A 26,933-nucleotide genomic window follows, 5' to 3' on the forward strand; every position below is an offset into this window, starting at 1 on the left:
CCTCCTCTGGCAAGGAGTTCCACAGGTTGACTACACGCTGTGTGAAGAAGAACTTTCTTTTATTAGTTTTAAACCTGCTACCCATTAATTTCATTTGGTGTCCTCTAGTTGTTCTATTATGGGAACTAATAAATAACTTTTCTTTATCAGCCCTCTCCACACCACTCATGATTTTATAGACCTCTATCATATCTCCCCTCAGTCTCCTCTTTTCTAAACTGAAAAGTACCAGTCTCTTTAGCCTCTCCTCATATGGGACCCGTTCCAAACCCCTAATCATTTTAGTTGCCCTTTTCTGAACCCTTTCCAAGGCCAAAATATCTTTTTTGAGGTGAGGAGACCACATCTGTACACAGTATTCAAGATGTGGGCATACCATAGTTTTATACAGGGGCAGTAAGATATTCTGGGTCTTATTTTCTATCCCTTTCCTAATAATTCCTAGCATCCTATTTGCCTTTTTGACTGCCGCTGCACTCTGTGTGGAAGTTTTCAGAGAACTGTCCACGATAACTCCAAGATCTCTTTCCTGATTTGTCGTAGCCAAATTAGCCCGCATCATACTGTACGTATAGTTGGGGTTATTTTTCCCAATGTGCATTACTTTACACTTATCCACATTAAATTTCATTTGCCATTTTGTTGCCCAATCACTCAGTTTGGTGAGATCTTCTTGGAGTCCCTCACAGTCTGCTTCTGTCTTGACTATCCTAAACAGTTTGGTATCATCTGCAAACTTTACTACCTCACTGCTTACCCCTTTCTCCAGATCATTTATGAATAAGTTGAAAAGGATTGGTCCCAGGACTGACCCTTGGGGTCAGTCCATTTTGCTTTCACACCTTTGGGGATGAATAAAGTATTAGAGCTGTATATAAGAATAGGTTGAATCTTTGCAGTCTAGCACTCTCTTGTCTAGCAACATCCATGGTCTGGCATGATTTTAGGTAACCAGCTGTCCACTTATCATGGGCATGGCCAAGTTTCCCACAGTCCCATATAGTTTGTTTATAGCCACCAGTCCTGACTCTCAGTGTTCTGTGCTGTTATTTAGATCTAATTTTCCCCTAAATGTCTTCTCAAAGGCCTGTAAGCAATAGAATTGTTGGTAATACTGCCAGACAATATTGACCTCTCATGGTTCAGCAAATTCTCTGGTTTGGCATCAGTCTGGTCCTGAGGGTGCTGGGCTAGAGAGATTCAATCTGTACATTAAAACGAGTTTCAGAGAAGATTAAAGGTGCTCTGGATCAAATTCTTTTACACCAGTGAAATCAGCCAAACACTTAATCTCAGCATATCTTCTGTAGTAAATTGAGGGTCAGTAATATGGAGTCAGCAGGCCTAAGGCCTGCAACATGGAAACAGTCTATCTAGTGAGCAAGACTTTGGTTCAGTAACACAGGAGCCAAGAAAAAAGCCCTATTGATAACTGTGTGATTGTGTAAGTTAGGTCGAGCATGGAAGGACACAGGGAGGCACTGGGTACAGACTATAAGCCAAAGGGGAGTAATGGAACATCTTAATAAGAAATGTCTTGGTACAAAAACTCCCTAAAAACTAATGCACATACCGACCTAGGTTCAGGACCAGCATGAAATTGACAGCATGAAGGATAGTAAGTAAGCCCCCCTTCCATAAGGTGAGGGGTGGTAACTAAGCAACAGAGGGTGGTAACCTGGTATGTAAAGAAATGATGTAAGTTGTTTGTACCTGTCTATAAAAGGATACTGCAGAGGGTGCTCTACGGCCGACCTTGGGGGGGGGGGGGGGGGGTGCACTAGGCGCCTGAACGGCAGGTGTCATTGCCTAAACTTACAGAGTGCACAGTAGCTTAACTTTGACTAACTGCTGTTAATATCTGTTATATGGCAATAGGCCTGCCTGGTGTTGGTACCTTGTCAACGCGGGCCATAGTGCCCAGTGGTGTAACATTGTACTGATCTCTGTTACCAACTGGTAGAGCTTCGCATTTGACAATAAACCTGCTCGATTGTTTTCAAACCTTGCCTGCATCTGTCGTTTCCGGGGCCTCTCGGAGATCTCTTGTGTTGACCCAAGTGCACAGGGTCCAACACTCTAGATAAAGGGAGTACCGATTGTTACGCACGCAGCCGAGAGTTTAACAACGGAGTAGAGGTCCTGTCAGGAGCGTGCCAGGACAACCCTGACCAAACGATGCTGACACTGACAGTCCAGACCACCGAAGGTACCGAGGTACGAGAACACCGAGGTACGACACTTTCAAAATTTGAAAATAGAACTGGTAAGACTTGCAAGAAAAATAAAGTTGCTGAGAATAGACCATAGTATTAGAGCTTCATACTGGCCCATCAGTTTCCACGAACATGTCCAAATCCAGCAATGAATAAAGTTTTTTAATACTCTGGGGATTTTATTGATGTTAGTTGTATAGTCCTAGGAAGACGGCCCCTTTTTGATGCATACTGGATTCCATCCCTTAGCAACTCTAAGTGAAGTGAAGCTGGTGTGCAATGTTATATCATTTTACATATGGAAATATGAGCCAGCTTTCTGTTTGGGTTTTTTTTTGGGGGGGGGGAGGAGCATCTGATAGATGCACACACAAATATTTGCCTTACAAGGGCTATGTCTAGACTGCAGGCTTCTTTCGAAAGAGGCTCTTTCAAAAGCATCTTTCGAAAGAACCTCTTTCGAAAGATCACGTCTAGACTGCAGGCGGATCTTTCGAAAGAGAAATCCGCTTTTTCGAAAGAGAGCACCCAGCGAGTCTGGATGCTCTCTTTTGAAGACGGCCTATTTACATTGAAGAACGCCTTCTTTCGAAAGAGGAACTTTCGAAAGAAGGCGTTCTTCCTCGTAAATTGAGGTTTACCGCCATCGAAAGAAAAGCCGCGTTCTTTCGAATTAATTTCGAAAGAACGCGGCTTGAGTCTGGACGCAGGGGAAGTTTTTTCGGGAAAAGGCTACTTTTCCCGAAAAAACCCCTGAGTCTGGACACGGCCAAGGTGAAGAGTTGCAATCCTTTAAATTCAGATGCATCCCTCAAGTTAGAATCAGGGAGAGCATTTTTAGAAAATACTACATTAGGAAATGCTGTCATTCCAGTGAGGTTGATGCTTTTTTCCAGAGGATAAGAGGCAGTAATCACAGTGTGTCATTTTTAATCTTGTTAAATAAAGGATAGAAGTTTCTCAATTCAATTTCTGTAAATTTGGACTAGAGATTGCTAAATAACTAAACTGCTTTCTTGAGATACATCTATACAGCTAGGGGCATTGAGCTTCCTAGCCTTAATCCACAGACTTGTACTTGCTGTGCTCGGGTCTCTAGAGCCCAGTATCTAGTCTGAGCCATAATTTGAAAGCACTGTCACCATAGCTATGTTTAGAGTGCTAGCAGCAGCCTCACTAGCCCAAGTCTGTCAGCCTGGGCTAGGATGGTCACTGCAACACGTTCTGTAGATGTACCCATAATGAACAAGGTCAGATGACTTCTTAGCTAGAAGAACCCATTTTAAGGTTTTGGTAGTCTTCATTCTAATATTGTATACTATTATAAAGCTATGCACTAATGTAGAAAACTTAGAACAGTTTAAGATGAAAATTGAATAGTTAAAAATTGCTACTTCAGAAAGTACTATAAAATAACAAACTTACTACAGTAAATCTATCATGGTCAAATTACATTTCAAAAGATAAACCTCTTGCATTTTGGGATAACAAATGGCATCTGATATACATCACATCATTGGAGTACATAAATAGCCTCTCAGAGGGGACGCTGTATACTGGGCTCCAAGGAATGGCATAATCAGGTCTGCAAGATGTGGAAGTCTGATATATCTTTATGCTTCCACCAATGCAGTGAAGTCTCCTGTGCATACAATAATGAGGCACATTTCCAGCTTGGTCTTGACAGCACTTAGTTACTAAAGTTAGATAGAATCTCTGCCCAGTTATTGCACACACTTGAAATTTAAGTGTGGGGGGAGAAGAGGAGGGAGATGAGGTTGGTGGCTTCAAGTAAATTTTTGAAAAGCACCTAAGTTACTTAGAGGCTTTTAGGAACTCTACCCTGCTTCAAATTTTCTCTACAATTTTTAAATGACTTTTTTTTGCTCTTAGTAATTATTTTCCTTTATGCTTCCACGTGTCTATGTGATGTGTTGGGTTTTGCATTGTCTTGGTGAAATCCAAAACTGATGAGAATAGTTTAAGTGGGGCTTCAACTGTCAAGTTACGCTGATGTTCCTTACACTCCACATTGCAGAAATATTCTGAGGTTAAAATCAAGATCCTAGATACCTTTTGTGGAGCTAAAATACTTTCTTTGCTGAGATGAATAAATAAAATCAAATAAAAATCTCATATTTCAGGGCATAAACTGGTCATCTGCAGGAGACTAGATGGAATATTTCCTTTTGGTGCATAATTGACCCTGTGTATTCTGGGTTTTTTGTTTATTTTGATTTGATTTGATTTGATTTTTTTATCATCTAAAGCATCGGGGGTTGGCTGCAGTTGGAAACATGGCATCGCCTCATATCCCTCAGTGCAACCCCATCCCTCTCCCATCCTGCCCCCACAGCCTGAGTCTCTTGCAACCCCTGCATTCTCCTTACCCCCCACCCTGCCTCCACATCCCCATGCTCCCAGTGCACTTACCGGCAGTAGCAGCGCTGGGGCGAGGAACATGTGGCCAACAAACATGTGGACAAGGGGGATCCAGTGGATATAGTATACTTAGATTTCCAGAAAGCCTTTGACAAGGTCCCTCACCAAAGACTCTTATTTTACCTAAGTTGTCATGGGTTAAGAGGGAAGGTCCTTTTGTGGATTGATAACTGGCTAAAAGACACAAAACAAAGGGTAGGAATAAATGTTAAGTTTTCTGAGTGGGGAGAGGTAACTAGCGGGGTCCCCAAAGGGTCTGTCCTGGGACCAATGCTATTCAACTTATTTATAAACCATCTAGAGAAAGGGGTAAATAGTTAGGTGGCAAAATTTGCAGATGATACCAAACTGCTCAAGATAGTTAAGACCAAAGCAGACTGTGAAGAGCTTCAAAAAGATCTCACTAAACTAAGCGATTGGGCAACAAAATGACAAATGAAATTTAATCTTGATTAATGTAAAGTAATGCACATTGGCAGAAATAATTCCAACTATACATACAATATGATGGGGACTAATTTAGCTACAACTACTCAAGAAAGAGATCTTGGAGTCATTGTGGATAGTTCTCTGAAAACTTCCACTCAGTGTGCTGTGGCAGTGAAAAGAGCAAATAGAATGTTAGGAGCCTTTAAAAAAGGGATAGAGAATAAGATAGAGAATATCTTATTGCCTCTCTATAAAACCATGGTACGCCCACATCTTGAATACGTCGTACAGATGTGGTTGCCTCATCTCAAAAAAATATATATTGGCATTTGAAAAGGTTCAGAAAAGGGAAACAAAAATTATTAGGGGTATGGAACGGATCCCATCTGAATAGAGATTAAAAAGATTTGGACTTTTCATCTTAGAAAAGAGGAAACTGAGGGGAAATATGATGGTGGTCTATAAAATCATGTCTGGTGTGTAAAAAGTGCTAAAAATTATTCTCATAATACAAGAACTAGTGGGTTACCAAATGAAATTAATAGGGAGCAGGTTTAAAACAAAAGGAAGTTTTTCTTCAGTCGGCTCACAGTCAACCTGTGGAACTCATTGCTAGAGGATGGTGGTGAATGCTAAAACTTTAACAGGGTTCAAAAAAGAGCTACATAGATTCATAGAGGTTACTTCCATCAATGGCTATTAGCCAGGATGGGTAGGAAGGGTATCCCTAGCCTCTGTTTCTCTGGAGCTGGGTGACAGGGGAGGGATCGTGTGAGGATTGCCTGCTGTGATCCCTCCTTCTGGGGCATCTGGTGTTGGCCACTGTCAGCAGACAGGATACTGAGCTGGATGGACCTTTGATCTGACCCAGTATGGCTGTTCTTATGTTCTTACATTCTAGATGTGGTGGGGGAGGGGACGGGAGCAGAGTCTTCCCTGCCGCGACCAGCCCTTTGTCTGCAGTCTGTGGCTCTGGGGTTGGGGCAGGCAAAGCCCGGGGTTGCCCAAGGCTGGCTCCAGCCTGGCTGGGTGCAGAGGAGCACTGGGGAAGGGGCTCCCCCCCTCCCACACACAGAATCCACAGGGAGTAGCCCAGGCCCTGGTGCCGTATATGTGACCGGCTGCCCAGCCCCACCTCCTCCTGAAGCAAGAAGCCTGTAGCCGTGAAGGGAGGGTTAATCCCTTAGCTGCATGCCCAAGCTGGGCAGAAGAGTCCCAGAGACTTGCACATGTGCCTCCCCTGTCCCGCCCCCCAGGAGGAAGCCTGAGCTAATGCTCTAGCCTTTAGCTGTGTGGCTGAGGCTAGAGCCGCAGCATGAGCTCCCGATTGTGTAGGGGGAGAGGCTCAGCTCCAACCCAATGTTCCACGGGAAATCGGCTCGTGTGGCACACATGCTGGTGGTTGCAACCCCTGATTTAGACACTGAGCTTGGTGGCTTTCATTTGCACATTTAAAACCATAAAGCATTCCATACTCCCTATATCTAACTTTACCCACAAGAATGATATATACACCAAAATAAGATATCCAGATCCAGCAAATTATGACATGAAGATTAATAGGTTACATGAGATATTTTGTCCAAATCACCTTCAAGTTATGCATATTTGTTTCCGTAAGTCCAACCCATAAAGCATGAGGGGTGGTCAGTCACAATATTAACAAAGTATCAGAGGGGTAGCCATGTTAGTCTGAATCTGCAAAAGTGTCGAGGAGTCCTGTGGCACCTTATAGACTAACAGAAGTGTTGGAGCATAAGCTTTCATGGGCAAAGACCAACTTCGTCAGATGCAGTATTAACAAACATACAGTTATGACCACAGACTAACTCCATGTTGCCATACCTGGGCACAAATTGAGCCCTGGATGCAGGGGTTGGAGGGAGCAAGGGAAGCAGTGGGAGGGCCAGATATGTAGCTGGAACCTGAAGTCCCAGAGCCTGGGACCTGCCACTGCAGTTGGAGCTTGAATGTCTTCAGCCAGAGGCTGCTGCCTTGCCTCTCCAGAGATGAAGCTCAAAGCTCAAGCCCCACTACCCTGGGAAGGTGGGGAATTCACTGGCTGCCAGCTCCTCTAGTGTTGTGCCCCAGGTGTCTCCAAAGTGGGATAGGGCCCAACCCTTTCTGGCAGCGCTAGCAGTTAACACCAAGGTGGTACATGTAAGATCAATAGGGAAACAATGGGACCACTATTTTTTGCACCCTCCATCTGAGCCCAGGTGGCTGTTGCTGCAAGAAAAGCACCTTGTGGCCGCATTTGGCCAGAGTAACTGCATTTGAGAAATGATGCTAAACAAACTCAATCATAAGTCATTCAGCCAGAAAAAAAACCCCAACTACCACCAACACTACGAGAGTGAAATTTCTCTCAAAGACTCAGCCAAATTCTTCAGTCGCCCAAGTTCCTCCCAAAAGAATCTAGCTGAAAATCACTTACCCTTTTCTGCCCAGAGGCACTATGGATCTTAAACATAGTTAAGAGTCTGGAAAGACTACGTGCCATGGCCTCTTCTGAGTTGCTTACTATTTTCATGGTTCTCACTGCAGTTTTCAGTGGCAGTTGTAGGACTTCAGGTGGGAGGTCACATTTCAAGAAGGATGTGGACAAATTCAAAAAAGTTCAGGGAAGAACAGCAACATTGATTAAAAGTTTAGAAAACATGATCAGTGAGGGAAGATAGAAAAAACTGGGTTTGTTTAGTCTAGAAAATATAAGATTGAGAGGGGATGTAATAAGTTTTCAAGTACAAGAAAGAGAGAGAGAAGTTGTTCTTAATCTCTGCGGATAAATCAAGAAGCAATGGGCTTAAATTACAGCAATGGAGATTTTGGTTGGACATTAGGAGAAAATTCCTAACTGTTAGGTGATTAAACACAAATTACCTAGGAAGATTGTGTGGAATCTCTATCGTTGGAGTTTTTTAAGAGCAGGCTGGACAAGCACCTGTGATGGATGGACTAAATCGGGGTGGGCAAGTTACAGCCCGTCGGTCGGATCCAGCCTACCAAGTCTTTTAATTTAGCACATGTCCCACGCCTGTGGCATGGAGCAGTGCTGCTCAGAGTGGCTAGCTGCTCCCTGTGGCTCTCTGCACTGAGGGGGAGGAGAGGGCCAATTGGAGCTGAGAGACTTTGATTTGGGTGGGGGCAGCATGCAAAGCCTTCTTCCCTGTGCAGTGCAAAAAGCCACATGGAATAGAGCAATCTGGGGCTGCTGGAGGCAGGAAAGCCTGCCTGAGAGTGTTGCTAGCCAGGAGCTGCTTAGGTAAGCACCTCCCAGCCAGAGCCTGCCTCTGGCACCCCCTCCTGCACCCCAACTCCCTCCCAGACCCTGCACCCCCTTCTACATTGATCCCCCAAGCTAAAATCCTCTCCTTCACCCATATCCCCTCCTAGACCCTGCATCCCAGTCTCTTGCCCCAGGCCACAATCCCCTTGTTCACCCAAACACCCTCTCAGACCCAACACTGCCTTCTGCACCCCACTCCTCTACCCTAAGTTTCCTTCTACACCCAACCTTTGTCCCAGACCCCACACCCTCTTGATAGAAAAATGTGACCCTTGACAATTTACCAAAATCTTAGAGTAGCTCCCATCAAAAATTATCATCCACCCCTGATCTAGATGGTGCTAAGTCCTGCCACGAGTGCAGGGAACTGGACTAAATGATGCTCTAGGTCCCTTCAGTTGTGTCTACACTGTAGGGCTTAACTCAAAATAAGCTACGCAAATTGAGCTACATCAATTGCTTATCTTATTTCGAAATAGTTTATTTTGAAATAAGGAACATCTACACAGCACTTATTTCGAAATAGAGACCTCTTTGTCTGACTTTCCTTATTCCTCATACAATGAGGGTTACAGGAGTCAGAGTAAGAAGTCCTCCAGCTAGACAGTATTTTGACACTATTTTGAAATAACTGCCTGCTGTGTAGAGGCAGACTAAGTTATTTTGGAATAGTGCTAGTTATTTCAAAATAGTGCTGTAGTGTAGACGTACTCTTCCAGTCCTATGATTCTGTACCTTTTTTTTAAGCAATATACTTTCTCATAGATGACACTGTGTACACAAAAGTAGTATTCTCTGAAGAAATGTCTTCACTAAACTTACTGTAAGTTTAGCTTACTTTAGTGGTGGTGGTTCTTATTTGTATAGCGGAAGGTGCTTAGTGTGTTAGGTGCACTGCTTTACATTTGCTAAGGAGTTGTGTTGGCTTTTTTACTTGTACCTACCTTGAATTCAAATGTGGTGTTTTGTACAGTATTGGCTGCGTTTTAAATATTGATCAATAACACAGTGTACAGTACAATAAGTACAGGTCTAGTTGCATGGCAACAGTTGAAATGGTATTGCACAACACCTTTGTGATTCCAAATCTCCTCTTTGAATTCATGTTCAAATTCCAGACTACATTCTTGTTACGTCCTTAATGTACATGTTTGCCAGATAACAAGTTCTGAACTTACACAGTAAAAAATTAAGCCTTTCCTTTAGCCTTCATTCTTTGAAGTGATTGTCTTCTTCCATTGGTTTTTCCTTGATTTTGTTCAATTTTATCTCACTAGCTGTTACTTTTCCCTGTATCTCACTGAAAACTAAGATTTATTTTTATTTATTATTATTTTGGATTAAATGCTTACCTGTTTTCTGTCCCCAGGGAACTAGTTCAATTGCCTTATTCATATACAGGTTGGACCTCCCTGGTCCAGCACCCTTGGGAACTGACTGGTCCTGGATGAAGGATTTTGCAACCAGGGAAGATAATTTTTGCCTCCCTTCCTACTAGCCTCATCCCCTGCGCTGCCACTCCACTGGGCTTCCTGGTAGCCCCGCTGGGCTGTGCACGGGCCTTCCCGGTCTCCCCCAGCCCTTCAGTCCAGCTGCGGTTCCCCCAGACAGCCCTGCTGGGTTGCATGTATGAGGCTTCTCACCTCCCCACCCCAAGCCTAGCTGAGTCACACATCTGGCTCCCGCCCCCAACCCAGCTGAGCCACAGCCAAGCTGGGCTGCACACTGGGATCCCGCTTCCCTCCTGCATTGCGTTGGGCTCCTGGGCCCCTCCACCTTCAGCGTGACGGGACTCTATGGTCCTGGAATAGTCGTGGTCCACTGGACCAAAGAGTCCCAGTTATAGAGGTGCTTTATACCATAGGTTTGTTTGGATTTTGCATTCATTTGCTGACATCTTAGTCCAAGGGACTGTTTCAGTCCTGTATGAGGGGGGTTTGTGTGCACGAATTCACCTCCCATGGTCCGCCATCGGACTGATTCTGGGGACTCAGTTGGGGAAAGGCAGGGATGGCACATTTCCTCAGCCTCCCTTCCCTGTGCTCTGGCCAGCCGGGGGAAGGTAGAAGTGGAGCACTTCAAAAACTTCCCTCCCCCATGCTCCAGCTGGCCGGGGAAGGCTGGGGCTAAATCCTTCCTTCTTCCCCTGAGGAGTGAGGTCAGGGACAGGGCAGCCACCAGCTTCTCAGACAGCTATTACCTGCCCCACAGAAATTCCTGTGTACAGGCCTATGTTTTATTCCACAGTTGCTCCTGTTTCCTTTCAGTGGATTTTCAAAGTGAGCAGAATTCGCTTCAGTTCATAGCTCTTTAATCAGTGACTTCAGACCAAAACCAATCATATGTACTCAGAAGGGGAAGTCCCTCTTCTCACAATTCCTAATACAAAGTGACTGTTCAAAGGGAACTTTTTTTTAAATTAACTATTACTTACCCATTGGATTTTCACAAAGATCAGTCTTCCCCAACCCACCTCCTTCCCTAGACCCCCCACCCACACCAAGATTAATGATATCCTTGCTGTTGCTATAAATGCTAAGTAAGACTTTTGTGTGCAGCAGTATCTTGTGCTGACCTGCTATTTCCTTGTTGACCTGGGACCAGATTCTCTGTTACATAGCAATTTGCACCAGTGTAAAGTCGTTGCAAATCATTGCCATTCTGATTTAGTAATGTGTATGCCTACTTTGCACTAATGTAAAATGTTACACAAGATGCAGGGTAATGAAAACGGGGCCCCACATTATTCTTTTCCTGATAGTGCTAATAGGCTGTTCTCCTAGATATACCTATATTGTGAAACATCATCATTTTTTAAAAGGCAAATGTAAACTTAAAGGGGTTTAAAGTGATGTTGCTTCTTTTAAAAATAATAAAAATCCTATGTTGTCTTTTTTGGAAACTGTTTTTACAGCTGTAATTAAAGGGAGAAATTGGAATGCATATATATTTAGAAGGCAACTCTTTTTGCTAAACAGCCTTTCACAGCAAAATATGTGACTTCATGTCATACATGCAATACTGAGGATAACCCAGCAAATCTTCAAGGAGAAATTTTAATAGTGGGCTAAATTATTACTCTTAAGGTGCAAACGATATATTTGAGAAGGGGTCATTTTCATTTCTAATATTAATTGAAACGAACATATGGAGAATGAGCTTGGAAAATCTGCTTTCATCAAATCTGAATTTTGGCTTTAAAACATGGAAAAGTGGGTTAAATGTATGCTAATTATGAGTTCTGCAGTGAATTGATTGCTGACTTGAGGTCTGCGCCTTTATCTGTGTTGCATGTTCTTTGAATTCAGCTTAATGTAATATTTTAAATTTTTTAAACAGCAGATGTGCATTGCTTAAAGATTTGTGTAGATGTTGATGCATGTATACAGTATGTCTTCTGTACAATGATCTGTTGACATTATCCTCTGTTGCTTAGCTTTAGACAGTAAAGTCATGACATGTGCTGCTGTTTGGAGGATGCCGAAGGAATTGGAATCAGGCAGTCATGAATCCCCTGATGATTCATCAAGCAACACTCAAACCCTGGAGCTACTCTGTCACCTTGACAACACAGCCCATGGCAATATGGCCTGGTAGGATTCTGCATATTTTATATTCCCAGAAAAAGCCTTAAGCTCTGCTGTAAGTTTTGTGCAGATTTATATCGTAGAAGCTGGATTATAAACTTTAAAACTATTCTAGCTTAAAAAATGGTACAAATTATTTTTTTTGGTCCCAGATATTTCATAGATTAAAAACATGTATTGTAGTCCCTGTGCAAAAAAACACGTGGTAAAAGCCTGTTTGTTGTGCGTTTTCCCCTTGCACGTAAAACCTTTGTTGCACACAGATACGTCACTTAACATTTCAGTCTTTATACAGAAAATAATTTTGATATCACATTTTTATCTTTTTTGGCTGCATTTTGCTCTATTTGGTATAAATAGAAGTAATTGATTAGTTATTGGGAGGGAAAGATTTAATGATGTTACATAGTTCCTGTTCTTTTCAGTCAACTACAAATTTATAATGAGGGTTGAAATATTTCAGTGTGGTGATATAGGGGTCTTTTTCTCTCTCTCTTTTGTTATTTGATTGAGAGGGTGAAATTTGCTCACTGTATATTCATGAGCTTCTACCTGTACAGGTATCTGCATAGCATAGAATCATAAAATCACAGAACTGGAAGGAACCTCGAGAGGTCATCACTCAGGGCAGGACCAACCATCATCTAGTCCTTCCCTGACAGGTGTTTGTCTTACCTGCTCTTAAAAGTCTCCAGTGATAGCAATTACTCAACTTCCATAAGCACTTTACTTCAGTGCTTAGCCACCCTGACAGGAAGTATTTTCTAATGTCCAACCTAAACCTTCCTAGTTGCAGTTTAAACCCATTGCTTCATGTCCTATCTTTAGAGGTTAAAGAGAATAATTTTTCTCTTTCCTCCTTGTAATAATCTTTTAGGTATTTGAAAGCTTTTGTTATGCCCCCTTTCAGTCTTCTCTTTTCCAGACTAGAATGCTTCTGTGCAAGGCAATAGAATGTTGATACCCAAGCTGTAGGTTTGGTATCTACTATGACTTTAGGGACATTTTCCACTCCTATACCAGCAAGCAGATTACTAAACATAGGAGAACTCTCTGCACTGTCTAATATTGTGTGTGCGGATCAGCCAGAGCATGCAGCACTAAACAAAGTGACATGATCTCACAGCGTACAGACCCTTTACATTGTCAACATCAGGGAACTTAGAAGATAGCACCCAGAAAAGAGAGGAATGGGGATAGAGAGGAGGACAGTGCAAAATTACACACTTACTCAGTGTTAGATGTTGCTATATGACTTTCTTGTGGTAGTCTATTGAAATTGCATCAAAGAAAAGAGCTCTTTGACTCAACCCTGTTTCCTCAAATTCTGCCCAACCTTTTCGTAAAACAAAGCGCATGAGCGCATTTTCTTGAAATAGGCATTAAATTTTGGATCCAACAACTTACTCTTTTCCAAGTGTTTTAGGAAACTGAGCAAAATGTCATGTTCGTTTTAAATTATGGAAGAAAGATGAAACACTGCAGGGAGGGGACAGAAGAGGATGAAGAAGAGATGACAGGGAAAGAACAAAAAAAACCCATGTTGGGTTTGAGTAACTTGGCATGGATTTTGTAGACTGATGCTCTCTTGATTTCAAATCTTTTCCATTTGTAAGTGCTGCATACTATGTCTATGATCTGTTAGCAAGATGGTTTCTTTCTGACATGTAATAAATATTCCAGAATTAGAACATGGATAACAATTCCCAAGCATTCATGTGGTAGAATAGAATAGTGTTACTTTTGCAGGGTGAACAGGTATATAGTGCAATAAAAACTGTTTTTTCAAAAAACTGAAAGAGATCACTTTAAGTATATGCAGAGAGCAGACCCGCTATGTGAGAAGATCACATATTAGGGAGATAGGATATTTATCACTTCCTGTTAAATCCATTGTAATTTTCTCCTAAGCATGCTTTTGGTTAGCAATCTAAAGAATTGAAGTAAACTGTAAAAATACAGTTAGTACTATACATTATAATCACTGTACTAATACCAAAAAAAGCCTTTTGTCATATATGTGGGGGGGGGAGGGGGGGGGGGGGGAAGGGGAGGAATTAAAGTTTCTTTATGGATTGAAAGAAGTTTTTGTAGTGAAAGAATTGTCTAATTTTGCTCATTGAATGGAAAATATAAGTTTTCTTCCCTAATCAAAACTATGTATTTACTGTATTTTTAATTAAAAATGGTTCTCGCTTAGAGTCCTATCTTCACATTGCATTTAATGTGTGAAATCCCTTTTAAATGGTGGGGAGAAGATAATCATAAAGATCTTACTACGTTTGTACGAGTTGCTTCTTATGTTTGTACTTGAAGTTGGTAGGCAACTCAGCTAACCATTAGCGACAGACTAACTGGAAATGGAGTATCTACTATATTTATTTTCCCACCAATATTAGTTTCTTTGGGGTAGCCTTGGGTTTATCAGTTGGTTAATACAGGAATAACCCAATGTATGAGTAAACAATGTTAGATTAGTTCTTTTCAGCATGAATACCTTCTGTTTCTCTCTGTGACTGCCCCATATCCTTCTAATTAGGAGGGAGCAGAGCCACCAAAACTTTAATTTATACACAGAAAGTTGATTGAAAAAGACAAGCATTTGATGCCTTCCCAGAATATACCAACCAGTAAAGCTCATGGGAATATGGGATTGAAGTCAATTGCAACAAATTATGCTAATAACTAGAACTGGGGACAGTATAAATGCAGGTGTCTGACTATTTCTTAATAAAGGCAGTAGCTCCTAATGACTGAAAATTAAACCTGTATTTTATTCAAAGAGAAGATTTCTTATTAATCCTCACATAACTTTACAGTGTGGGTTTTAATTATAAAAGAGGCTTATATTAGCTCCACAGGAAATAGATGTTCTTTAATGAGATGGTCATCTTGCTATATATTTTAGAAATGTGTATCTGTCTGTCTATCCATCTGTGAGTCTGTTCAAGAACTCCTCCTAAACTATAAGAGCTAGGGCCACCAGATTAGGTATGCAGCTTCCTCTTATCATGACTTAAAGCAAGGTAAGGGTTTTGTTGTGTTAAGACAATTTGATGTGCCTGGAATTGGATCCTTTCTCATAAAATGGAAAGGGAGGTATTTAGTAGGAGGGCATTCTACTGGAGATGGACCACAAGGGGCAGCAAAGGGCCAGAGAGGGAAACTGGGCCAGCAGGAGGTAGGTCCAGAGAAAGGGACAGCTGTCTACTATATATTTCAGAGAGATTGTCTGTTTTGTGTGTCTGTTTCTCTGTTCCTCTGTCCCTCAGCCAGGGGCATGCACCTGTCTCCTAGCTGTGCCTACTGCAGCTGCAGTGGCCTTAGATAGGTGTTTCTCACCTAGCCCTAAGTTGCTACAGTGAGAGGGCTGGATAGTCCTCTCTTTCCCGTGGCAGTCTGCATGTTGAACCCTCATCCTCAGCCCCACTCCAGAACAATGATTTAAGTGAAGAAAAACAAAACTTATTTGAGTTAAGGACCTGAGCAATGCCGAGTAAATCTTCTAGTATGATATACTTACTGAAATCCATGCTTAGTGTACTCCCAACTTTCACAAGTTATGATCTTGCCAGATCTCTGAAGCTTAAACTGTGTTATCCTTAACTTATAGAGCTATCTAAAGAGTATGCAGGTGCTTCATGTGTTGATGATTCAGAAACTAGATCCCCTTCTTTTGACTGGATATTTCACTTTATAGCAAGTTCTCCTCTTTTTCCTCTTGCCCTTTCTCAGGTCTTCATTGTCTCTCTTCTGTTCTTTCCATTGTGTTTTCTTTTATGTTTATCTGTAGCATATAGCTCTTTCTTTCATTTTTATTCTAAAATGGGGTTTAAGAAGCAATCAGGAAAATTTTGGAGATCTGAAAACCTGATAATTCTTTTAAGAGATCTAAAATCAAGCAGTTTCCTCTTACTTCTCTGTGACGTTTAAGATTAAAATGCTGTACTAAAGGCCATCTTTTTCATGATCTATCAAAGTTTAGTGTATGGGGCAAGTGAATTATACCACTTTTTTATTGATTTACTAGAACCTTTTCCATACATATTGGATTTTCCTTTGAGGTCTCTTATCCAAGGACTGTCTCAGCTCGTTCTTTCTCAGCTCTCTATGGTAATCTTTTCCACTCACAATTAAAGTGTAACAGCTTCATAATATTACTATATGAAATGTATTAAGGCCCCAATTCAGGAAAATTAAATCCATTCATGACAGCACTTGATCATATGCTTCACTTTAAGCCTGTGCTTAAATCCTATTGAAGTTAGTGGGACAGAATTACATACTGACAATTGAGCATATGCTTAAGTGCAATACTACATAGAGATAAACTTAAGTGCTTTCCTATATTTATTAACCCCATAATGTAAGTTTGTTTTCTTTTGATTTTTTTAAATTTCATATGCACACACAAAAATGGAATAAACAAAAACTTGGAATGGAAAAATGTTTTTCATAATTTTAATCCTTTGTATTGCATACAGGCAATATTTTCAAACACTAATTATAAATACATTTATAGCTAAACAGACTCATAGAGTTTAAGGTCAAAAGGGGCTATCATGACCATTTAGTCTGAACTTCTGAACATTTGAGGCCACGGAGCTTCCCCCACCCATTCCTATAATAGACCCATAGGCTGAGTTACTGAAATCCTCAGATCATGGTTTAAAGACTTCAAAATTATACACTAGTTGAAACCTGCAAGTGATCCATGCACCATGCTGCAAAGAATATCCAAGACCCTAGCAGTCTTTTGCCTATCTGACCCATGGGAAAATCCTTCTTAACGCCAAATATGAGAGTCTTTTAGACCATGAGCATGTAGGCAAGACCTACCAGGTAGCTACGTGGGAAAGAATACTCTGCAGTTACTCAGTGCCCTTCCCCTTTAGAGTGCATCTACGCTGCACCCTTAGCTCAAAATAAACTACACAATTTGAGCTACACACCAACACTTAAATAGCTTACTTTGAGTTAATTTTGAAATAGCTTATTTTGAAATTTGGCGCTGTCTGCACAGCACCAAATTTCGAAATAGAGCACTATTCCGAAACCTCCCTTAATCCTTGTGATAAGAGGTTTACAGGGATGTCAGAATAGAGCGCCCATTATTTCGAAAGCTATTTTGCAATAACGGGTGTGCTGTCAAGATGTGGAAAATTCTATTTTGGGATTCAGGAAGTATTCCAAAATAGTGCCACTGTCTAGATGCATCTGTAGTATCCTGTTAGATATTTACTACTGTCAGTTACTGGGGGGCCATATGCCATTGTAGGTGGTCTTACTATATCATCCCCTTTATAAACTTATCAAGCTCAGTCATGAAGCCAACTAGGTGTTTTGCCCCCATTGGTCTCCTTGGAAAGCTGTTCCAGAACTCACCCCTCTGATGGTTGGAAACCTAGTTTTAAGCCTAAACTTGTTGGTGGCCAATTTATATTCATTTGTTCTTGTGTCAACATTAGCACTTGAATAACTCCTTTCCTTCTCTGGTATTTATCCCTCTGATGTATTTTTAGAGAGCAGTCCTATCTCCCCTTGGCTATCTTTTTTTAGGCTAAACAAGCCAAGCTTTTTGAGTCTCCTCTCAGAAGGTAGATTTTTGCATTCCTCTTACCATCCTTGTAGCCTTTTTCTGCATCTGTTCCAGTTTGAATCTATCTGTCTTAAATATGGGAGACCAGAACTGCACACACTGTTCCAGATGACCTCTCCTGGTGCGTCCTAGAACTGCATTAGCCTTTTTCATGGCCTCAGCACATTAATGGCTCATAGACATCCAGTGTTCAACCAATATGCCCATGTGTTCTTCCTCCTCTTCTGTCACTTCCAACTGATACATCTCCATTGTTGGTAGTCCCTAATAGATGACTTTGCACTATTATATTCCATCCAATTTCTGTTACTCCTGTTTATAATGTCATCCAGATCTTCTTGTCTGATATTCTGTCCTCCTCTGCATTGGCAATTACCTCCCAACTTTATGTCATTTGCAAATTTGATTAGCACGCTCTTGTGCCATGTTCATTTTAACAAAAATGTTTAAATAAAATCAATCTCAAAATGAATCCTGAGGAAATCCAGCCTGACATTTCACCTTTCAGTTGTAGTCTCCTCTTTCTCATATTTACTCTCCATCTTCTCCAGTTTAACTAACCATTTCCCACATGGAGCAGAATCAAATGCCTTACTGAAATCCAGGTAGATTAGATCTACTTCATGTCCTTTGTCTAAAAAAATCAGTTACCTTCTCAAAGAATGAGATTATGGGCTTGGCATGATCTATCTTTTGTTAAACCACATTGTATTTTGTCCCAATTACCATTCACCTCTATATCCTTAACTACTTTTCTTTCAAAATTTGTTATAAGATCTAGCCTATGATTGAGATCAAATTAACAGGCCTATAGTTTCCTGAATCACGTCCTCCCCCCCATCCCTTAAAATAGGAGCTCTACTGGCAATTCTCCAGTCATTGAGTATGACTCCTCTACGTTTACAGATCCATTAAAAATCCTTGCTGTTGGACTTACAATTTCATGTGCCAGTTCCTTTAATATTCTTTGGTGGGGCTCCTGATTTACTCCTATTAAACTATTTGAATTTGACTTCTATCTCAGTAATATTGTGGAAGAATTATTGTTAAGGGTCTAATAGTAACATTAATCCAAATGATAATCATATCTCTGGACTTGTCTTTAAGATTTCATTTCATTAATGCAATATTAAGGATGCATGCTTAATGAATCAAAATTGAAGATTTAAATTGATTTAGTAAAAAAATTAATATCAAGCACATTTTTTGGAAAGTCAGAATTTTGCTTATAGCATTTTAATGGTTATATGTTCACATAGAGAAGAAATTTGGTACTTAGAACAATCTACTGATAATTGATTTTGCTTTGGGAACAAATGAAAATCGTGACTTATTTTAATATATTATAGGACCTAATACTAAAAATGTATGAGCTTACAACCCCTTGGTTGGGTAGACCCTGTGGAGCCTCATAAGGTATGTTTACACAGCCTGCAGGAGTAAGCCTACCTGCTCAGTTTGACAGTCTTGGAGTTCACACTAGTTTGCTAAAAATATCTGTGTAGAGAACAGCTCGATGTTGTGGCTTGGCCTGGAACTCAGAGTCTGAAGACTAGCTAGTGGGTGGGCTTCAAAGCTAGAGATGCAACTTCAAAATTGTTTGCACAGCTGTTTTTAGTGTGTGAATGTGAGCCACTAGTCCAAGTTTGTCCACCTGAGCTAAGATGCTCAATTCCGTAGGTTGTTTAAACATATTCAAGGGGTTCTGTGCAAGTGCAGTGATTTCAGCTGGACATATTCAATATCAGGATCATAGTTATAGTTTGAACCATTTTCCATTTACAGACATTACCAAAGAATATAGTGTCACATGCTACTGTTTATTACTGGGGCTTAAATTCATTCAGAGGTGTCTGAAGTTGAACTCCAATAAATATTTTCATACCCTCACACCACACTGAGTTTCTATAGCATGTCGTGAAAGGAGAGGGCACTTGGAAGACTATCTAAATATACTGTGTGAGAATTTAAGCCCTGTCTATTATGTATATCCTAGACCCACCCTCCATTTTCTTCACACTGTGCACAAGACTTCAGATCTGTCAAGATACATACTTTTATGAATCTGATTCATGGTAGACAGATTCAAGGAACTTTCAGCACTTAAATAATTGTTTCACACCTCTTTGATTTCTTGAAATTATGTTCTTCATGTTCTGTCTCTGTGTGTAGAAAAAGGTAGTAAAATATAAAGGAATTTTTTGGGAAAACTTACGGCATAACAAGTGAAATAGACTTATTTTTAATTGGAATATGGCTCATTTCTAATACCCATCTGACCTTGTATTCTGATCCTTTATAAGTCTTCCTCACTTAGTATTATATTTTGGTTTACTAAAGAATGCTATTTCATAACTTTGAATTCTTAACAGGATTTGTACTCTAATGATGACTTATTTATATTAAGTCATAATACTGTACTACTTATCTAGTTTTTTGAAACACTGCCTATATTATTTTCCATTTCTGTGATTTTTCTTTTTGTGGGGTCATCTTTGGAAAAATATCTGGAACTGGCAGGAAAAGGTGTGAAAAGTCACTTGTCTCCTTTTAGAATAGTAATAGAGATTTAGCCGTGTTAGTCTGGTCTTGCTGAAACAAAAGACAGGACTATGCAGCACTTTAAAGACTAACAAGATGGTGATGAGCTTTCGTGGGCCAGACCCACTTCCTCAGATCAAATTGTGGAAGAAAATTGGCATGACTATATACACCAAAGGTATACAATCAAAAAAAGTGAACCCATATAAATGAACACATTAAAAAAAAGTGAAAATTACGTTTATATGTGTTCACTTTTTTTCATTGTATCCCTTTGGTATATATGGTTATGCCAATTTTCTTCCACAATTTGATCTGAGGAAGTGGGTCTGGCCCACGAAAGCTCATCACCTAATAAACCATCTTGTTAGTCTTTAAAGTGCTGCATAGTCCTGTGTTTTGTCTCCTTTTTATTTTCAGATAGGATTCTCATGAATGTCCTCAGACTTTCGTTTTTAAGTGGATGATTGTGTCTGTCTGTCTGTGTGTGTGTGTGTGTGTGTGTGTGTGTGTGTGTGTGTGTGTGTGTGTGTGTGTGTGTGTGTGTAAAATTGTACTTAAAGCATTATACCACCAAATATAATACAATAATTTGACACAAGAAGAGAAAAACTCAATGAAATATTACCTGGCTAGTAAAGGAGAACGTTATTTTTGTCATTTAACTAATTGGTCAGTTTTCACCTAATCAAGATATACTGGGCTCTCTCCTCAATCAGGCGATGTCTACAGGAGGAAACTATTTTTAACTTACTAAATTCGACTTAAGAACTCTCAATTTAACAAATTCGAACTAGTTGTTTTCTTACAATGGGGAAGCATCGAAATTAGTCTGAGGCAGGCTCCATTAATGTTGATGCATTATCTTGGACTTAGTGCCCCAGGAAGCACTTTGTGGAGCTGAGAGAGGCCAATAAATTCAAATTAGCAACACTGGAGAGTCCACACTAACGTTAATTTGAAATTACTATTTTGGAATTAGCATTACTCCTTGTGAAAAGCAGGAGTACAGACTTTGAATTCCATGGCCCATTATTTTAAAATAATGGGGTTGGTAGTGTGGACTCACAGCTTAAAAATTTGAACTTAGGCAGTTATTTCGGAATAAGGTCCTCGTGTACACCATGGCTCAGTGAATCTTCAGTGAAGGTAAAATCTGATGATTCAGCAAGTATACAAAATATTTCTGTATTTTAAAAAACCTGAATTTATTCCACATCTGGGGATTGATTCAGGAAGGCTCTTGAGCATATGCCTAACTTTAAATGTGTGAAAACTAAAAAAATAACAAATAGCATAGAGAAGGAATTTTAGTGGAGCAGGGGAAGAGGAGGAAAAAGGAGGAAGGAATTTTCAATTAGAATGTCCATGCAAAATGAAGCTGATAAGAATACTTAGTATCCACTTTAAATATCCCTTGTTTGGTTTTTTATGTCATTAGAATGTGGAATATTAGTGGGCCATCTAGCCAAAGTCTTTGTTTAGACTTCTGTTGTAGGAATCAAACATGTAAATGAAATTAAGTTCTGTAGTTTCCCTCTGAAGCAGTTTTATTTCAACACTGGACCATCCCTTAAACACCATTCATCTGAAGAAGTGGGTTGTGCCCATGAGAGCTCATGTTACCTTCTACATTTTTGTTAGTCTCTAAGGTGCTGCAAGACTGTTATTTTTTAAGTTTTTCCAGTTATAGACCAACATGACTACCCCTCTGAAACTTTTAAATGTCTGAGTAGTCCATTGATTTCACATGCTTAAAGTTAGGCTTGTATTGAAGTACCAGGCTGAATTAGGATCTTTGTACAGTTATGCATTTCCTTGCCTCCTGCATCTTAATTTGTAAAATGTAATATAGAAAGTGGAATAGGAAAGGAATTATTTGTGTGGTATTTTCTTATTGTGTATGCCTTTCTTCAGCATGCAAGGTGGCAGTGTTTTTTCCTCTATAAACCGCTTTGCCACTGGTGCTTAGATTTGTTATCACATTGTTTATTGAGTTGGTTCAAAAACAAGAGGAAAACAATTTCCTGAAAACTTGTTTTAATTTTTTTCCATAAAACTTTGAAATTTCAGTGCAAAATGTCATTGAAATGTCATGATGTTCTGAATTTTGAACAGCATCTTGAATGTGTAGGGGCACTTTTCACCTTGTCACAGGAGCAATAATCAAAATCTAGTGAGTAAGAGTCAGACACCTATACCCACAAGATAGTAAAAAAGAATCTCTGCCATTGGAATTTCCAACATTAGAAATTTGTAAGACTATATTACACAAATACCTGAAAGGGGTGGTCTAGATTGTGCTTGGTCCTGCCATCAGTCAGGTGACAGGACTTGATGTCTTCTCAAGGTTCTTTCCAGTTGGTATTGTAAAAAGAAATTCATTAATGTTTGGGAAGCACTCAAATACTGAAGTGATGAGACCATAGTCTGTGAGGAAATCAATAATTATGTCCTCATTGTAGGGTTTGAATAAAGAAGTGCTGCACATTGAACAACAAATGTTCAGTAATGTGAAGTCAAGTAGGCTGCACATTGAACAGTGAATTAAAATGGAAAGACTTCAGTACATGAGTAACATTCATTCTGTGCACCGAATGAGGCAGGGTTCTTGTGCTCCCTGTACACAGCCACAGGTAACCTGAATTACAGTATTTCGCAACTTTTCTGTACTTGATTTGTAACCTTAATGTTTGTTAAGGTATTATGGTGGAGTTTTGCTTTTTCTTTGTTTTTAAGTCAACTGGAAAGCAGAAGAAGCATAGGGAATCAGATTCATCAGCAGGTTTAGAGCCTTTTTAAAGTTACTGCACAGACTTCTGCCACTTTAGGTACTGCAGTAATTGATAGTAATAGAAGTTTGGTCAGCACCAGGAATGGTGAGAAACTACAGAATTTTCTAATTTTCCCTGGTAAACACTAGCAAATTCCTGACCCTAAATGAACTGTGATTTTTTCCCCAAAAGGCTTTGACTTTACCAGATGTTCATAGGAATGGAAAAAGGAATATCCTTAACACACAGTCTACCTTCTTGCCAATTTCAAGATACTAGCACTAAAGTTTCAAAGAAAAGTTAGCCAAAATTATTTTAACATTGAAAAACAGCGTTTTCCTTAATCTCATTTTCAGAAATGGACTAACTGTTGTAGCTGAAATTTCAAATAGATAAAATAAATATCAACCTGACAGAGTCCTCACACCACTAAGCAATTCTGCCCAGTGAGCTTAGTAAGTTCTTATTTGCTTGAAAAAAACTAGATTGGAAAGGCTACTCTAGGCAGTAGGTCTGAAGAGTCCTGACTCACAGATGAACTACTCCTGGGGTTTCCAGGTGTCCGGTATTCACCTGGACAGTCCGGTCTTTTCTCCTCCTGTCCGGTAAAAAAATTCAGAGAATACCGGACAACTAAAATGTCCAGTATTTTCTGATTTTTTTTTCCCCCGGCCAGGAGGCAAAAATGCCAGGCACTTGGCAACCCTACAAACACTCAGATCCCGGCCTTCCCCCTCCCCCCCCTCCCCTTCCCCCGGCTCCCAACATCCCCAGATCCCATGCTTACCTGTTTCCACAAGGCTGCAGGTACAAAATGGCTGCCGACCAAGTGAAAGCAATGTTTCCCCTGGGTCTTAGTGCACAACCACTCTCCTGTTCCTATCTCTGCACTCACTCTTAAAGGGGACATGCTGTTTTAATGCTGTTTTATTTTAATTTTTTTTGGCTTAATACATCTTGGAGTCCTTTGGTCTCCCCCTTCCCCCCTTTTTTTCCCCTTCAACAGAATTTTTTCCCGGTGGCTTTTTTTTGGGGGGGGGGGGAGGGGAAGGTGTTCAGTATTTTTTGTTTCAACCTTCTGGCAACACTAACTACTCCATGACTCAAACAAGAACCATTGTTGCTCTCTGAACTGTAACTATGTAAGTCTCTGTACCTAGATATTTGCAACCTTTCTCTTTCCTGCAGTCCAGCTAAAATATCCTTTCATTTAGCTCTGATTCTGAGTGATTAGAGAGCTATACCTTGGCTAGCCCAGGTTGCAAACCCTATCTGCTGCAGCACTTAACAGTGTCTGCCTCTGGGTCTTGGTATACTTGGCATGCTATTCTCACCTGTAAGGGTTTGGTATGCACCAGTCCTGAGCAACCCTAATGGTTATAGTATGAATAAGGGAGGAAAACTGATATTTGTTATAGAGGTTGTCATGCTTTCATATAACTTTCTTATTATATGGAATTAAGTTGTTGTTTAAACACACTGGATAGTGTTGAGAAGTAGAGGGTCTTTTCATTTTCTTTGAGAAAACATTTAGGAGAACTTTTTTAGTAGTATCATTGTGTGAGTGGTACAGAAAAATGATCTTCCAAATTCCCTAAAGTAAATGTGTAGTTTATGTCTTTGAGGCAGGGAATGTTTTTTATTTGTACAGTATCTAGACCAGTGGGATACTGGTCTGTGGATAGGAATTATAGGTGCTAATTTAACAGAGATAATATTTTGGATCCATGTTTTACCAGTAAACATAACGTGAAGTAGTCTACTGAAAATTTTGAAATATTTTAGTTAAGTATGTTATGACAAATAGAACTTTCCTTTGCAGTGTTCTTCAAAATCTGTTTTGGTAATTCCTCCCAACCACCTGTAGTGTGCTGAATTTTTCAGTCAATCTCTCCTTCCTATGCAATTGACTGTAGTCTGTGTATTTCTTTTGACATGTATGATTTTTGATGGTTAATTAAGACAGCTTAATTAATCCAATGCAGTGTTGTTGATTGTAGCTTTATTTCAGTTTGCTTTATTTTTCTTCTGTTTATACCTGAAGATCTTTACATTGTTTGCTTGTAAAATCTGAGCAAACTAATATACCTCATAAACCCCAGATAATGAAACTTTCTTAGTTTGAGTTAATGGTTTTAGTTTTTATTTTTTCTGCCCTTCGGGAGAAAAATGCTTTCTAGTTGGTATAGTTTGGACTTGGATTGCATGCTTGCTTTTTAGTGTCTGACAAAATAACTGTACTTTCCAATATTATTTTCCAAAACCCCCAGCATTTCTGTTTCTTCAAAACATCACTTTCTTCATTCAGTTTTTAAAATATCTGCATACTAAGGTGTCCTAGATATTCTCTTTCAAGTGCTATTTTGTTGCTAATACTTTCTATTCAGGCTTTGAATTCTTAACAGAGACCTACTAGCTGAGGGCTAATGCAAGGTTCAGGATTTGGGTGGTCATAACCTAAGGCAAAGGGCAATAGCTGTAATCACTGGGTTCCTGCTTATACTTTCTTAAACAGCAGCTGAAAAACACTTGATTTCAGAATGGCAGCTGTGAAAAGTAGGGTCTATCTACATAGGGGAAATTTAATCCAAAACGTAGAGTAACCTTAGAGAGCTTGGCCTCTTTGCAACTTTTTCCTGAGAACAAGAAAGTAATGAATGTTCTAGGAAGAGGAAATGTTGTTTGAGGACTGTAGGAAGAGGGGGAGTGAAAGGATGTAAGTAGGGTCCTACCAAATTCATGGTTCGTTTTGGTCAATTTCACAGTCATAGGATTTTTAAAATGGTAAATGTCAAGATGATATAATTGTAGGGGTCCTGAACAAAAAATGAGTTGTTTGAGGGTCATAAGGTTATTGTAGGGTGGGATTGCGCCACTGCTGTTGGTGGTGCTGCTGCCTTCAGAGATGGGCAGCTGGAGAGCAGAGGCTGCTAGCTGGGAGTCCAGCTCTGAAGGCAAAGCTCTACCACCAGGAGCAACGTAGAAGTAAAGGTGATATTGCAGCCCTTATTTCTGCACTGCTGCCTGTACAGCTGGGATGATAGTCAGCAGTTGCCACTCTCTGGTGCCCAGCACTGAAAGCTGCAGTACGGAAGCAAGGGTGACATGGGTATGGAATGGTCACACTAACTTCTGCACTGCTGCTGGTGGGAAGCTGCCTTCAGAGCTGCACACCCGGCCACTGTTACAACCACTGCTCTCCAGTTGCCCAGCTCTGAAGGCAGAGTAGAAGTAAGGGTAGCAATATTGTGACTCTCCTAAAATAACCTTGTGATCCCCCTGCAACACCTTTTTGAGTCAGGACTCCCAGTTCGAGAAACTTTGGTCTCCCCTGTGGCATCTGTATAGTATAGGGTAAAAGCACACAAAAGGCCAGGTTTTATGGGATTACACCAGATTTTTTTGGTTTGTGACGCATTTTGCATGGCTGTGAATTTGGTAGGGCCCTAAGTGTGTGTCTGGAACGCCAAACGAAAAGAGCTACAGAAGGCAGGTCCTCACATAATGAATCAGCTGAGAACCTGTCCGAAGCCTGACAGGAGGTTGATCTGGAATGTCTAGCACAGTTGCTAGGAGAAGCACTGTGTCAAACAGGAATCACCTGAGAAGGGCAAACTGGACCTGGAATCAGTATCATTTTTGCTGTATGGGACCGTGAGTACTGAGTTTGTGAACTTGTACTAGGAATAAGAAGGGAGGCTGTAGCTAGTTAAGTCCAGGGGTTGTCGTTCTGTGTGGGTTTGAAGAGAGTTTGCCAAGCAGCATGCATTTTGGGATTATTTCCTTGTGAATTGTGAGAAGCCAAGTGGTTCAAATGAAAAACTGTTTCTGCTGTCTTCACCCAGGCTTCTTTTCTGGGACAGGTGCATAGTTCCTGCTAAGGTGTGTGCCTGTGTGGTCATGCACAAAAAATTCTCTGCCCACCCACCTTCTTTGCAGCGCTGCGCAGCAGCACTCACCTTTCTGCTGGAAGGTGAGTTACATGGCAGGTGGCTGCTCAGGGCTAGGGCTGGCTGAGGCAGCGTTGTAGGGGGCCTGATGGGGAGGCCCCTGAAG

The 26,933-nt window shown here is 40.5% G+C and overlaps 1 protein-coding gene across 4 annotated transcripts in view; it reads left to right on the top strand.

Annotated features, from left to right (window-relative positions):
* Nucleotides 1–26,933, top strand: part of EIPR1 (EARP complex and GARP complex interacting protein 1) — a 195,337-nt gene that overhangs the window by 80,326 nt on the left and 88,078 nt on the right. For all 4 annotated transcript variants that reach the window (XM_006112048.5, XM_075923546.2, XM_075923545.2 and 1 more), the window contains one exon: nucleotides 11,813–11,969. In XM_006112048.5, coding sequence (XP_006112110.2) covers nucleotides 11,813–11,969 — 157 coding nt within the window. The remainder of the gene's footprint in view (nucleotides 1–11,812; nucleotides 11,970–26,933) is intronic.

Source organism: Pelodiscus sinensis, chromosome 3 (assembly GCF_052426305.1).
Source record: "Pelodiscus sinensis isolate ZL-2025 chromosome 3, ASM5242630v1, whole genome shotgun sequence".
Classification (NCBI taxonomy): domain Eukaryota; kingdom Metazoa; phylum Chordata; order Testudines; family Trionychidae; genus Pelodiscus; species Pelodiscus sinensis.